Source organism: Pempheris klunzingeri, chromosome 1, assembly GCF_042242105.1.
Source record: "Pempheris klunzingeri isolate RE-2024b chromosome 1, fPemKlu1.hap1, whole genome shotgun sequence".
NCBI lineage: Eukaryota > Metazoa > Chordata > Actinopteri > Acropomatiformes > Pempheridae > Pempheris > Pempheris klunzingeri.
In genome coordinates, this window is record NC_092012.1 from 5,093,327 (window position 1) to 5,108,868 (window position 15,542).

At 40.4% G+C, this 15,542-nt stretch overlaps 1 protein-coding gene across 1 annotated transcript in view; it reads right to left on the reverse strand.

The window, feature by feature from the left end:
- Window positions 1-15,542, reverse strand: part of mapk8ip1b (mitogen-activated protein kinase 8 interacting protein 1b) — a 49,921-nt gene that overhangs the window by 16,307 nt on the left and 18,072 nt on the right. Inside the window, exon 3 of the mRNA XM_070831957.1 lies at window positions 3,317-3,574. Coding sequence (XP_070688058.1) covers window positions 3,317-3,574 — 258 coding nt within the window. The remainder of the gene's footprint in view (window positions 1-3,316; window positions 3,575-15,542) is intronic.

Here is a 15,542-nt window from a genome sequence, read left to right on the forward strand (position 1 = left end):
ACACACACACACACACACACAGGAGAAAAAAAATAGACCAGAATGCAATGCAGCTTGTTATTGTGCAGGTCTGTCGTCAGGTGTGTGTTTAGCACAAAGGCCTTGTCAACAGCTTTTTTGCTACATTTTTTCTACCAACTCATCTTTTCTTGGCTTCAGAGACTGACTACGCTTTGTGTACTTCATCCACTGCAAAGCCACTTGATGCCCCAGCTATTGGAGTTGTCAAAAGGCATTCAGGTGATTCTGTTGAATCTGGTTAGGAGTAAGCGGCTTCAACAAAGAGAAAAATACAACAATCTATCTCCTGGAACGTGCTGAATTATTATTATTAAGTTTTGAATAAAATATACGTTGACTTTGCAATGTGGCTCCCCAACGCACCTGATGAACACATGTACTGTACATACAAAGGTGGAGTGGCTAGGCTTACATGTTCCAAGCTCTTTTCATGATGTAAAAGAGGGAAATCATCTTCTTCAAGCACACTGAAGTTGCTCTCTGATGTTATCATCCTATCCTCCATTGTACTTTGTACAGCAGAACAAATGAATGTGTTTTATCCACAAAACTCCTGAAGCAAAACAAATTGTCTGTACTATGTCATACTAAGATTTCTGAGTTAAATGCCAAAGACCCATAAATGTTTCACAGCAGTTTACAGAGCAAGAGGCTGTTCTGACCATCAGGTAGCTCAGTTAGCTCGAGTATTTTGAGCCTGTGTATAGATAGAGGTCATAACACATAGAATACAGCCATAGTCTCACATTAAACAGATGCATTCATTATAAACATCATCTGTAATACGGCTGAGCTACACCAATAGCATTAATCTAGATGCTGCTTCATGTTTTCAAAGTTCATACAAAGGCCACTTTCAGGAAATCTTCACTCATTTAACATTGGATTGGATTTATAGATTTATATTTTGTTCTAGCTGCTTAGCAAAGAGAGGAAGTGATGTCCCAGGAGACAGGAACACCTCCCAAGCATAAAAAAAAACATGCCACAGCAATTATTTCCTTTATAGTGTCCAGTTCTGACAGCTCAAACACACATAGACATTCTCACATAATCAAAAGGCACAGCAGCAGGAACAGTAGGCTCGTTTCCACCGCATCAAAACTGGGCAAAGAACAAAGCGCTGACAAATATAGAGCTGCTTGGTTGATCGTGTTGACGGCCTGCACTGTGGGGGAGTGTGTGACTGTTACGGTCGCAGGCAAACACCCTTACACACTGATGTTTATGTTATGTAATCAGATTTACATGTCTATGGAACCTGGCGGGCATCAAACAGGGCTTTTCTTTTTAAATTGTAAATACACAAATGAGTAAAGTATGTAGAATGTATACATGAAAAAATTTTGCCTTAATGTAATTATCCATGCCCTAAAATTACTTAATTAAGTTAAGTTAAAAGAGTCTAGCAGGAGGTGGCACATGTTGTGGCAGTTTGGGTCAGTTAGTGAGGTTTACCCAGGTAGTTGGCAGCAGGCTAGCAGCTTTATTTTAGCGTCAATTCATTGTAAAATGACTAGATTCATTCTCTTGCTCTAGTATTTTTATAATTTTAATTATCGATGGGTCAACTATGTGGCTCTAAAGACCTTTTTAGCTTCTTTTATAGCACACACGCTGCTGTTTTGGCCTGTCTAAGCTCTAATAAACCTGGAACAACAAAGGTAGTGACTAGCTGGTGCAGAAATTGGAACACCAAGCAGCTTAAGAGCCAGTTATTTTTCTCAGGAGTTGGTGGAGGCCAAGGCTGGGCTGAGAGTGAATATTGGTATAATAATAAGTATGCTAATTTGCTCTGTGTCTTTGGTGACATATTAACGATAACAACTAACAGCTCATATTCTTTGCCGTGTTCAGCAAAATGCAGAACTTTAACCGCTGTTCATTTTCAAACTGACAGCCAACTTTGTTTTTTTTTCCTCCTCACCCTCTAACTTTAACCTTAAGTTTATTATTGTAACCATGATGTCATAGTCATGTCATGGCGAGGCCAGATATGTGGATGATTTTTCTATGTTAACTTATTTTCTGCACTGTCAACAAACGTTTTGCTCCTATCCCATCAGTCGCTCCCTTCAATCCAGCGCCAGTCCTCCGTTGGTGGTGAATTTCAGTATTACAGTATAATAAATACACAGAAATGATGGATTACAAAGCCATTTCTCCGTAAGAAGTAACACCAGTGACTGTGTGACCAATGACAATTTGGTCAGACAACAAAGTATTGACCAACCAGAGGGTGTAAGTCCTAATTTTAAACCAAGCCAAGGTGTTTCCTGAAACATAACAAAGCCTTTTTCATCATTAAACCTAACCGAGCCTTAACCATAGTGTTGTCAAAGGAAGGTGATCTATTTTTTGAAAGTGTTTCGTAATCTCTTTGGAAGGTGCAGACAAACGGTGTCGTCCTGCTGATAGGGGCGTCAGATCAGACAACGCCTCTATGTGTCGCACACACGCACACAAACACTCGCCTGAATATAAATTTTACCCTAACCTTATCCAAACCTTATCTCCACCAAGCCTTCGCCCTAAAATCAAACGGTTTACATTATGGGGACTTGCATTTAGGGAAGGAAAACACGGACTGGAGCTGTGCTGTAGAAACAGCAGGTGGATGAACACACGTGAGATCAACAGATGGTGATCAACACTCACACTCATACCTACACAGTCTCTCACACACACACACACACACACACACACACGCACACAACCTCACCCAAATGCACACATTCATGATCGTATGTCTATACTCGTGAGGACCCTTATTGATAATGTATATACCGCAGCTCCTAATCTAAATCCAATTCTAACCTAAAGCCCAAATGTAACCATCAAACAGCTCGTTGAAGGCAAAACGTCTTCAAACGAGGTTTAAAGCAGAAATCTGTCCTCACAAAGACCGAAGCACAAGAGCGCACGCACAGTCACGAGCTCTAGCAGCATTCAAACACAAACAGAGACGGGCACCAAGGAGAAAAAAAAAATCTCTGCCTCTGTGTCTTGACAATTGAGGCTATTGTTCAGTCCAGTCCAGTAAACACATCCTGTCACAGAAACAATTGTAGTGAATCCAATGGTGATGTCACGCAGGCTGTTCTTTCATATTTCCATTTTCAAATTTCAGATTTGTGTGTGAGGAGGAACCCAGACAGGCAGACACACAGACAGACAGAAAACATTCTTCACTGAAACTCCACTCCTACTGCTTTTTCAGTGATCAATATTCAGTCATCTGACACAAACTGTGCGTGTGTGTGTGTGTGGATAAGGTCAATTCAAGCAGCTCTACCTGTGTGCGTGGCACAATTGGGAAGAGGTTAAGGGTCGTGGGTCTCTTGGGCCGGTATGTATCCATGGTAACAGGTGCTGCAGGGTCCTTGGTTACTGGCAGGGGTGCAATGGCGGACGCCTTGGAGGGATCTTTGTCGCCGCGGAAACCGTCAGCACCGTCGATGAGTTCCAAATGCAGCATCTCTGCCTGGAGCTGGCCAACAGCACCCAGCTCTGCCCTCCCCGACATGCTATTGGTTCCTCTCCTCACATGGCCCTGCAGGGATTGGAGGAAACGTACCGTCAGTCGAGGCAGAGAAAGAGAGAGAGAGAGAGACAAGCGGAAAGAAACAGAGAGAGAGTACGAGTGGATGGAATGAGGAGACTGAGCCGGCCAATTAGGAGCAGCTCTGTCTTCAGCCTGTAACACTCTCAGTGCCAGGGCTGAGCAGCTTAAAGCAGTGATGGGGACTATTCCCAGCCTCTCCACATGACAACATTCACCTACAGCAGAGAAGTGAGAATGAAAACTCTCTCTACTCTGCTGATTAGTGTCCAGTTTAACAGATTATTTTTCATTTTAGTCTATTGATGAAGGTGGGTGTTACATTTCTTTATTGCCGGAGTTCTCACCTAGCCTGATAATCAGACTGACTGGCATCTCATGCTCGCTCTGACATTGTGTTCATGTTAGCCATTTTCTTTAGGAGGGTTTGTTATTTTGCCTCAACCAATCTGTAATAACTGAAGCATCCCACTGAGGTCATTTTCATGCAACATGGACGCTGCAGCAGTAAACTGAATGTTGATAGAACAAATGTTTGAGATTTGTTAAGAGTTCTAATTTCTATAAATTGACTCACAACAATCTGTAGAGCTGTGTCATCTATGCTTATTGCTGTTTTCTGGCTATGTCAGCCTTTTATCACTTTTGTCCAGAGTGAAATATCTCGACAGCTATTAATGGGTTGCAATGGAAGTTTGAACATTCATGATCCACAGAGGATAACCCCTATTGACTCTCGTTCTCTAATTTATTGTCTGTGGGAAACATCTTGACAGCTTTTGGATGGATTACCATGATATTTGCTACATACTGTAAATTCATGGTCCATAGATGATAAGTTAAACCCTCCATTCTCCTCTCCTCCTCGGCAGGACGTAGTTTTCACAAAGTAAGTGAAATATCTCAACTTTATAGAGACATTCATGGTTCTAAGACTCTCTCTTCATATATTCCATGAGGTGACTCTTGTGATGAGATTCACTTTGACAGTTCCTCACAGTACTGCTGAAATCAAGGCAAGTGATAAACACCAGAGACATCTGAGAGACAGACTAAGTCAGAGGGCACTGGGGCAGTACAGTCTGCTTCACTTACCGTTACTGTCCTTCAGCCACACACACACACACACACACACACACACACACACACACACACACGCACACACACAAATGTTAACTCCTCTGGACGGCTGAGGTAGACATGGACACTAGAGTCAATGTTAATCCTATAACAGTCTTACCCCCCTCTCCACATGTATAAACACACACATGGCAAACACACGAAACAGATACAGTAATGCTCACACACATATGCACATGCACAATACTTAATAACTTGAGCTATTAACCTAATAAGAACTACGACACAAGCAGATGTAAAGATAAAATCTGGCTAAATTATGTATCGAGATAAAGCCACTTTGACTTAAAGAAGCTGAAATATTTTCATCAGTCAGATTATTATTGTACGAGAGTCTTTTCACCCTGATATGTCTAATCCAACTATATCAACAAGATCCAGTGTCCAAAACACAGTGCAGTTGGTTGGCATACACTAAAAGACTTAGGTTACATTAAATAGCGTTATCTCTATCAGTATGTTATGATATTAAGAATTCAGAATCACATGGAAAAGTAAAACATATTTACCAAAATGTTGTCTTTTCTATAACCCAATAGATCCAACCAAAATAACCCTTAAATCCAACCAATGATTTAACCAATCAATTTATATCTGTAAACAAAAATAATCACTGAATCACTCACAATAATCATTATAAATATCACACCAGGATAGATGTACCTATCATTACTAGGAGCCACAAATTCTTAATATGAGAATTTTGTAGGTATACAATTATGGAGAAAAATGATGAATTATGATAAATTATCTACATATCAGTACAATCCTAACTAAGAAATGAATCAGTGAAGCCACTGCTAAGCAGAAGCCCCATACACAGGAGCCGGAGAAGCAGTGAGTGGAAAGTAGTGTGGGAAAATAAATCCAGAAGGAAAAAAAACCATATGCTTCTTTAAGAGCTGTAAGAGAGCAGATCCAGAGACAGGAGATCAACAATGTAACGGTTGTGTAGACACTCTGTCGCGAACATAACAACATTCACCACAGTCTGCGCTATTTCTGGATAGAAGACCAGAGATAGGTGAGCTCTGAAGTAAACTAAATGCCTTTGACGTAAGCTACATTTCTCATTCATTCACTGAACAGCACTCATACTTCCAGGAACAAAGCCAACGTCGTGTGCACAGTATTTAAATCTTGGGTTTTACATACAGCATGTGTGTTTATTGAAACATGTAAATGCCTCCATGCTGGCTGACAGACTGTGTATTAACGTGTGTGTGCAGCTGCAGACAGTAAGCTAACTCACAGTTGGTGAAAGGAATGGAGGTTAATCCGGTTCCATCGGCTAAGTGTTGCCTTCGAGCACATTTGTGTGCAGAGAATCACCAATGACCATATCCAGGGTCTCTCTGTCTCATGAAAGAAAGAGGCTTGTGGGTATGTGAGAGAGGGTAATGATTTGCTGAATCTTTGATTTAAGACTAAAATAGGAGGCGTTTGTGTAGCTGCATCCTTGGAAGTCCTGATTGTTAGACTCCAATACCAAACGCAAACCTGCACCTTTTCAAATACTTGCTCCTTGTGTAGCCCAGTAACGCTGCTTTCTTTTAATGATGCATTCAGGAAGCCTTTGTCAAATGGTAACATCCGCAGCCATCACATGACCTTGTTGTATTTACCAGTTGTTTTACACTGAGGTCCAGGGTGTAAAAATGGAAGCTGGGCATAAACCCAAATGTTTGTTTTGAATGAAAATGTCACAGAGAAAAGCTCCAAAACACACAGGCATAAGAAAAAGTAAATAATTGTCAGGGAGCAGAAATGATTTGTACAGAGAGTTCATATTTAATTATGTTTTATTAATCTCATCTAATGCTTGTTTAGGTTTTTTTGTTTACAGAAAACAGTATTTTTTTGTCTAAGCAATCGCCGTTAGGTATAATGTACCAATTAACTGGTTTTACAAAATCAATACCAAACCAATATCAAACGTCTCTCAGTGAGCGTGTTCATGACAGAACCTCTACTGAATTACTTATAATTGCCTCCACTGAATATTAGGGGTGTACATTTCTTCCTTATGTGCCGATCCGACATGAATCTAGATACATCGGCTGCTATACGATTCAGGTACAAAATACAGGTTCAAAAAGACACAAGCAAAACAGACTTGCTGTATGAAATATGAAAAAAATATGCACTAAACTCTTTAAAATAGTTTGAGGTCTGATGATACTGATGTTGTCACAGTGAATAAAATAGTATTAGTAATAGTATTTTTTTGCAATAGATGAAAGCAGTAGTAAGTCCACCTGTATCTTTCCACCATTGCAGTGGGTTTTCACTCAGGGGCAAAGGATTCTGCTCTCTATACCTCATGATCTCCTCACTGCCTATGTCCCTTGATGCTGGGAGTGATGTGGTACGCTGTTATAGTCACGTAAGAATACGAAGCGGTAAAAGTCCAGGTGTCGGTTGTTTCTTGCCGCTCGTTCTGCACTGGAAAGTTCTTGTTCAGCTTTGTTCTTTACTTTGGTATAAAAGTATCTCAGGCACGTATTTGTCAGTGAAGAGCTGTCTACTTGATGTCTTATACCTCGGCTCTAGCGTATTAGCCATCGCTTTCAACTACACTGTAAGGTCTGAAGTCCTTAAAACCTTGGACCTAACCTATTTGTGGCTTAGTTGTGGCTGGAAGAAGTTTTTAAGAGCCGCGTCTGTGTGTTCTTGCTTGTCAAACACAAGCATCCACAGATTCCTCGCCGAATGCACAGGTGTCACCGTGCCGTCTCAACAGGTGAGTGTTCAGATTTGTCATGCTTCCACTGAACCTAACCACTGTTCCACACACTTAACAATTTTCTGTCCTTCTTCAAAAATAAAAGTGTCTTCTAAACTTTTGATTTTAGATTTGTTTGTGCACCATACATTTTGTTTATGTTGTTGTTGCCACCTCTGAAATTAAGTTACGCTAACATTAATCTCATGAGGTTGGAGTGGCCATATTTAGCAGCAAGGACCCAATGAAACGTTTTGTCATTTTAAAACCGGTTCATGTTACATTTAGATCAATTCAGAAGTCCGCCAATTGATGAAGTCGTAACTTTGGAGTTAAAATCCATTTCCAGTTCGTACTGGTGAATCTTTACACCCCTACTGTATATCCATCCATCCATCCATCCATCCATCCATCCATTTATTCTGCCTGTCCTGTGCATCCATCCATCTCTCCACATATCAGTCAGTCATCTATCCATCCCTTAATCAATCATCCAAAGATCCAGTCATTAGTCCTATTAGTACCCATCAATCACTCCCATATCTTATGAACTATTAGAAAATGCTCCTGTCACTCCTCCTCCTCTTCCTCATGTATTTTCAGCTCAGTCACATCACACCACTGTCCGTCTCTGTCTGTAATCACAGCACCACACCCGCCATCATTTTTCTCCTTTTGTCTCTTCCCCCTCTCCTCTTTTCTGTTCACCTTCTCACCCTTTGAAGATCCATATCTGCTAATGTAGTGAGCTTCTACTCTTTCTCTATAATGCTTTACGGCCACAATTACGGCTGGCCCCTTTAAAAGAGCCCCGGCCCCTGTTGCTAGGAGACAAGGGGCTCAGTGACGATGAGGAGGCTGAGGAGATGCTGCTGCCCGGAAGATGCTGTGATGCTCGGCTCTCATCCAATCAGAGCAGAGTGCAGCTATCACACAGCCAACAGGTCAGATATGACAACAAAAGACTAAAAATGCTACGTCACTCCAAGCCCACATGCTTAACTACATCCGATGGTGAAAAAGAAAAGTCCACAATATAATATTAGTCCACAAAGACTATGAGGCCAAGATTTGGTGTAGATTTCTTTGACACAGTCAAATATCTGACTCATTTATATCTGTTGAAAGAAATAAATCTCACTTTCATTTGTATTTTTGTTTTTTCTCTTCTAAAAGACAAATCATATGACTTGATGCTCCAAAATTACGAGATATTACTAAAATCTAGAGATTTCTATCTTTGTCTTTTAATTCTAATAAATGAGGGACTATATGTTTTTACTTGCTCATTGTTTTGTTTCATCGGCCCACAAACGTTGGTCTCATTAACCTTGTTTCTAGCAGCAGCAGGTAGTGCTGAAAAAGCTTTGATAAACCCCACGAAACGAAAAGGAAGCTCAAGCTAGTAAAGTGCCACTTGTTTTTCTCAAGAGTTGGTGGAGACCAAAGCAGAGGAAAAAGACATTCATGGTTCAAATTCATCAGGTGGATGGAAATGTGACTCCAAATAAACGCTGATGTTGCTGATTGTTTTGTAATTTGAATTGTTTGCTAAAAGAAAACCATAGCAATTCTATAAAGTGATTTATAGGTCACTCCAAAACCATATAAATGGTTGATAATACTGCTACCGATCTAAGCGATCACTCCCAGTAAACAGGGTGCTGGTGTCGATAGAAATGAATGAATATCAGCAAACAGCTGAATATGAGTCAAGGACGACCTACATGATCGTGGATGATGCTCTAAACAGGACTCTCCTCTCTGTTTGTGTTTCTGAGGCCGGATCCTCTCTGCTGTTACCATGTGTGGATGAGATGACGTGAGCAGTATCCATGAGGGCAGCGTGTGTGTGTGTGTGTGTGTGCGTCAACATTGTATTGCATGTATTTTCAGCTCTGACACTTGCAGTAGGTGAGAGAAACACTGTTGCTATGGCAATAGGTCTCCTTCTCCTCTTGTGTTTTGCAGAACCACCCCCCTCCTCACTGTGTCTCTCCATCTCTCGTCTCTCTCTAACTCAGTCTCTCTGTGCATCTCCCTTCCTCTTCCTCTCTGGGTTAATTAGATCTGATTTACTAATGTTTATTGATGTAGCAAAGCACTGTTACTTGTATATTAACAATAATCCCAAAGCCATGAAGTATACCAGAAATATCAATAACGTCATATCTAAAGGATTTCAGCACAAAAAAAGTCCTCTCCTCCACAGCTTTGTATTCAAATACTATGGCATGAATGTTAAAATATTGTCACAAACATTATTCCTGGTAATGTTTCTTACCTTATCTTTCTGTTTTTGAATATATTTTTCTCTGAGTTCTTACACCTATTTTCAGAATCAGAAAATAAAGAAAAAGTTGAATTTCTATTCTGGGCAATAACTTAAGAAATGTGTTTGATCTTGGACAAATAAACTGCACAAGAATGTCATAATGTTTTGAATAAGTTGTATTTATAGTGATTTATGAGTCACAAGACTAAATTACTGACTACATATAATAGAAACATAAAAAAAAAAAAAGATACCACCTTGATGAAAGCAAGACAGAAAGCGTGGTATGTTGGAAAAAGATTGTGTGATATGTGTAATTTCAGTGAAGATATTTTTATGTTTTGTTCAATAGGATCTAACATTTAATTGTACATTGATTTTCAATCTGTTTTATAGCTACAATGTGACAACAGGGGGCAGTATAGACAGATTAAGGAGCCTTGAATTTTTTCCTAGTGTTGTATATGTGTATGTAGAACAGCACTGTGGTGATGTGTGAGTGTACAGCTACTTAACGTTATTGCTCCATTTTATCTGACCCCATCCTGACATATGACTTTCTCAACCATCCTCACATGATAACATGACTGCTAATGAAATCCATACACTCTTCTGCACATGCATGAGAGCACACACACACACAGAGTGGTGGTGATAATGCATGTTGTCATTTCATGTCTCTGAGGAACATCAGCTCTCTGTGCCATATTAACCCTTCATTATTACGGCCATGTGCACACTGATTCAGACACATACGGATACGTATATTTCTCTCTGTTTGGCGCCGCACAGATGAGATAAATTAGACTGATACCAGATGAAAGAGCAACAGTTTTGTTTGAGAGGCATGCTTTGAGTCAGTAACCCAGAATCGATTTTCTGACATTTTAATATTCTTGTGACATTTTAATAGATGTTGGGATTTAAATGGCATTAAAGAGATGAAACCCAGAATGGAAAATGCCATAAATGTGAGACACCTCTCTGTAAGAGTGACGCCGATTGTTTTCAGATTATTTTTCTGCTCAGGTCTGTAATAAAAATTAGCAAAGTCATGTTTCGTTTCAGCCAATCCCTCTCGTTCTGGCTATATGGGAAGTGGGAAGTATCACTGTCTTTTCTTTCAATAGACATAACAAGAAACTCTCAGTCCTGATATTGACACTAGTGGCAACCAATGCTTGCTTACTTTGTGAATGATTCCTGAACACTATTGTGTCATTGTGGTTTGTATCCAACCAGCAAATGAAGTTCATCACTGCTAACTAGTCCATTGGCTAAAGGAAAGTACAACCCCAAGAGCAGGGACTTTTTTGAGGCTGCAAACTAAATTTAGAAAATAGTGTTAGAGGTACAGTATGTCCTGCAGTATGTTGCAACAGGAGTTTTAGTGAACAATGTTTATTTCTGAAAACTCGCTTGGCAGTTGCTCTATCTCTGTGAAGTCCCTTGGGATTATGGACTTCTTTTTCTGGTAGGTGAAAAATCCATAAAATGATCTTGTAAGCTATTCTGCAAAACAGGTGTGTCAGAAAAGTCAGCATAGGAAAAATAAGGAAAAACTCCTATTGAGAAAGATCCTTTTTGGATATAATATGTTGTCCGTTTATGAATAAAGTATTTTGGTAAGTTAGCCTTGGACAGCATGCAGAGTTTTCATGTTTTTAGCAGCTAAAATGGGGATAAACGTCTTGAGCAACCCTTTTGCATTCGAAAAAAAAGCCACAAGTTAAATGATCTTTTAACTGTTGTATTGTCACACTGGCCAGCATTCAGGAAATGGGATTGGAACCCAGTTTAACCTGTTTCAACATTTTCAAATGTCTACATTAGCTTGGACATACCCTCTGACCCCACCCTAAACCCTCCAACCTCCTGCCTCCACCCCCCCCGCTGAGGCAGACACCACGCCTGTCTGGAGTGAGTGATGCTCCTTCCATGTGACCGTCCATTATTGACGAGACAAAATGCACCCTGAAACTCCCCTGGGATGATGAGCTAACTGATGAGGTCACCACTCTGTGTCTGTGTACATTAACCGCCCCCCCACGACAACCCTGATGTTCTGCAGCTGCACCGCCTCCTCATCCATTTTTAAACAGACCAGGCCTCCATCAACCACTATGAAGCTGTGTCTCTAAAATCTGTAATGACAGCTGAAATATGACAGAGAAGCAGAAGACTGTCAGTCTGACTGATACTTGCCGGTCTGCACCCACCTTTCATGCACATTGACATCCACTTGGATGTGTGTTTGTGTCCACCTGATGAATCTACAGTCAAAATTATTCAACCACAACTGAAAATTAGGTGTATTGGCAAAATTCACAAATGTTCAGCTATGTTCAATAAACAAATCAAACAAGAACAACTGAAATAGCTCAACACAACTAATATTACAAGTGGTTTCTCTACATTCAACACAATATGACACTTTTAAAGACTACTGTGCTCCTGAATAGAATCGCTAATAAGAAAAGTTAAAAACTCACAAGCCCCAAAGAGAAATGCGACAGAAAAACCTATCTTGTCTTTCAGCTTCAAAAACAAAGAAACTCTCATGTTTGCTCTCTTGTTCTGGTCTAAAATCAAACTTAGTGCTCCCTCTAGAGGCCCGGAGCTTTTCAGATGTGTTGCAGCATTTTCCATTGCATTGGTTTTTCGACGTTTGTATATTTTTGCCTTTGCGCTGTTTTTGTATTTGCAGCATGTTTTTTTGTGCTTTGCGGTACATGTTCATTGTTGTATGTGTTTTGGATTTTTGTATGTGAATCGGCTGAAGCTGTTGGATGTTTCTCCTACTGGAAATGTTTGGGACCATTATAGTGCCTTTGCCTTTGTGTACTAGAGCTCCAAAGTTGGTGTGGAGTTGCAAGTGACACTTTCATGTGACGACAGGAGTATGCGATTAAATGTTACCTAAAATATTTCTGAGTCTAGTAGATGGTAAAATAAAAATGAATGAAATTAGCAACAATTAAACACTGTGATGTAATTTGTTGTGGCTTTGAATTCCTTTTCCACAACCGGTCCCATCTGGTGTGGATTAAATGCTAATGAAACAATCCTCAATCTGTTATTGTGGGATTTACTTTCAGCATTACATTCAATGGCTTCAGAAAACATAGTAAATTTACAGATTAAGTGCAACACCATGTGTCAGAGAGATAATGCAGCTCATTATCTGAATCTTTCCTGTATTTGCATGTATAACCTGTTCAGTTACACACAACTGGATCATTTTGTTGTTTAAAAATGTAATTTCTATCACAAAAAGAACAGCAACTATGCAGAGATTTACATATTAGATTAACAGGGCAGCAACACTCTGCATTGCAGAAGCTCACAATTTACACAAAAGGAAGTTTTACCACTTTTTATGTGGATGTAAAATCACTGTTGATGGTAAATGAGGTCAATTCCAGCAATTAATTCCTTAGTGCATGCTATATAGACTGAGAAAGCTGAGTTATCCTGTTCATAGAGCCTTGCCAGCAGTTCCTCCATTTACCACAATGCATTGCATGCAAATCTCTGATTCCCAACATCTAAATCTTGCTCCGCTCTCTCAGGATTAGCACCTGCCACAGACAGCTCAAAAACAAGACAAAAAAAACTGCCCATGCTGAAATTTAATTTTAGCAGAACAGGGCTGATTAGCCATGCTGACAGAGCCTGTAGTTTTTCCTGATCACCAATGACTCAAATGACAGTGCTGGTGACCAGGAAGTACAACAGATTTTGCAGCAGGAGAGCTCAGTGGAGTATTTATTTCTTCAGTTGATGATATTTACCATCAACAGTGATTGGGGCATCCGCATAAATTGTGGCAAAGTTTCCCTCTAAAGAACCCAATCACTACTGAGCCAAAAACAAAGAGACAAGACCAACAGACAGAGATTAAAGCAGCAGTGCATCAACTAAAGACAAAGATCTTCTACACACATTCTTACATCCTTACTAACAATAGAAAAGAAAAGAAGACAGAAAATCTTTTAAAACCCTAAAAGTCCACATGAAGCTTTGGCAAAACTTCAGCAAGGATGACTTTTAATCTCTCGTTCTTCCTCCATTCATTATTGACGAATTCCTGCTATTTCTCCCAACTCTAATCTTCTCTGTCACTTCAGCTTTCTCAAGCTGTCAGAACTCCTACTGTCCTACTGTGCTACTTGTTTTGATGCCATCATCTATTTTCGATTCAGAAACCTCATCAAAACTCCTCAAATTTACTGTGTTTTATACAGCACGGTTTTCAAAGTTTCACAGTCACTTCCAGTGAAATTCTTCAAAGGCCAACTGCTGTCTTCAGCTTTTATTGGAAGTGTGTTCAGCTCTAGCAGAGAAAACAACCCATAATCAACAAAGTGACGGGTGAAGCGGGAAAACCAACCAGCAGAGCCTGCTCTTTCACTACAAAACCATGCTACAGAAAAAACCTCAGCTGCAACTTCCCTCACACTCTCTGCATACACAAAAGCCAAACAGTGACTTTCATGTCCTGAGTATGGCGACGCTCAGTGACACGTGTGGTTTGTTGTTGCTGCTGTCAGAAGTGTCTAGTGTTCGCCAATCAATGAGCCATTTTGGATTCTGATCTCGTTTAAGGCCCTGCAAGGGGATGAGTCATCGGTGTCCACACGCGCACACACACACGCACACACACACACACACACACACCCCTCCAGCAGAGAGCTCTCACATTCAATAATCTGGGCTATAATTAGCTCCCTGGATAGAAGACAAGAAAAAGCAGAGTTAAGGGGGAACTGGCTTTTCCACCTAAAAATATTCACAGCACTCCATAATATCAGAGTGATTTTCTCATCTGTCAGGTGACTGGCTCACCACAACAATCTAATACAAGTCACCGATGAAAAAAAAAATATCTCTCATCTGCTCATATAAAAGCAAAAAGCCCCTCGACCCTCTGTTGCCTTGGTTACAGTAGAAGAGCTGAATGGAGGAGGAGGAGGTGATGATGGTTTCACTGGGAACAGAGCCGGAGAGATCTGACAGAATAATAAATTTACCTCTGCTTATTTTTTCCCTCCACATCTCTCGTAGTAGCACTTCACACTCGCTCCAGTTTTCATTAATGACCCACTCATTTCTATGCCAATAAAACTTGAGAACACCAGGGTGCTGGAGGGCCCGTGGTGGCAAAATAAAGTCTCCACTTCAGTGAAGTTTTGGAGGAACTTGAACAAACAGTAAACATCTCAGAGTGAATTATTTAGATGACCAGGATGCAGCGAGGCAATCGTATGAGTGCAGAGAAGGTTTTCACAGAGCGTCTCTGACGCCGCCTGTCAGGCCTCTCTGTCTCTGGCCACTTCCCTCTGCTGGCAGGAAGCTGAATGCAGCAGCTGTTCAGGACAAAATGCTACAGAGAGGAGAGTCCCACCCCTCGCTGGGCTCAAACTTGCATTGTTCTATGTATTATTGTGTATTTGAACTATTACAGAATGGGATGAAATAGGATAAAAAAGGATAAAAAGATACCTTCTGTATTTTTCCCTGTTCTCTGACTTTCTATTACCGGCAATGTCACAAGAGGACCTCATTAATTGCAGCGGACAGTGCCCTCTTGCAGCTAGGATAAAAACTATAATACGTGAGAGGACATGAAGTGTAAGTAAATCAGTAAATGTAAGTGTTTTAAGTGTTTAGTGTGCACTGCACACTAAAGGGCTCTACATTGTCTGGCATTAACAGTGATTTTAGTAGTATGAAGTAATGTAAGGAATGGCCAAGCTCACACCAGACTAAAACACCCAATGTGGAAATAAACTAAGCAGATGTTGCACTCTAACTGT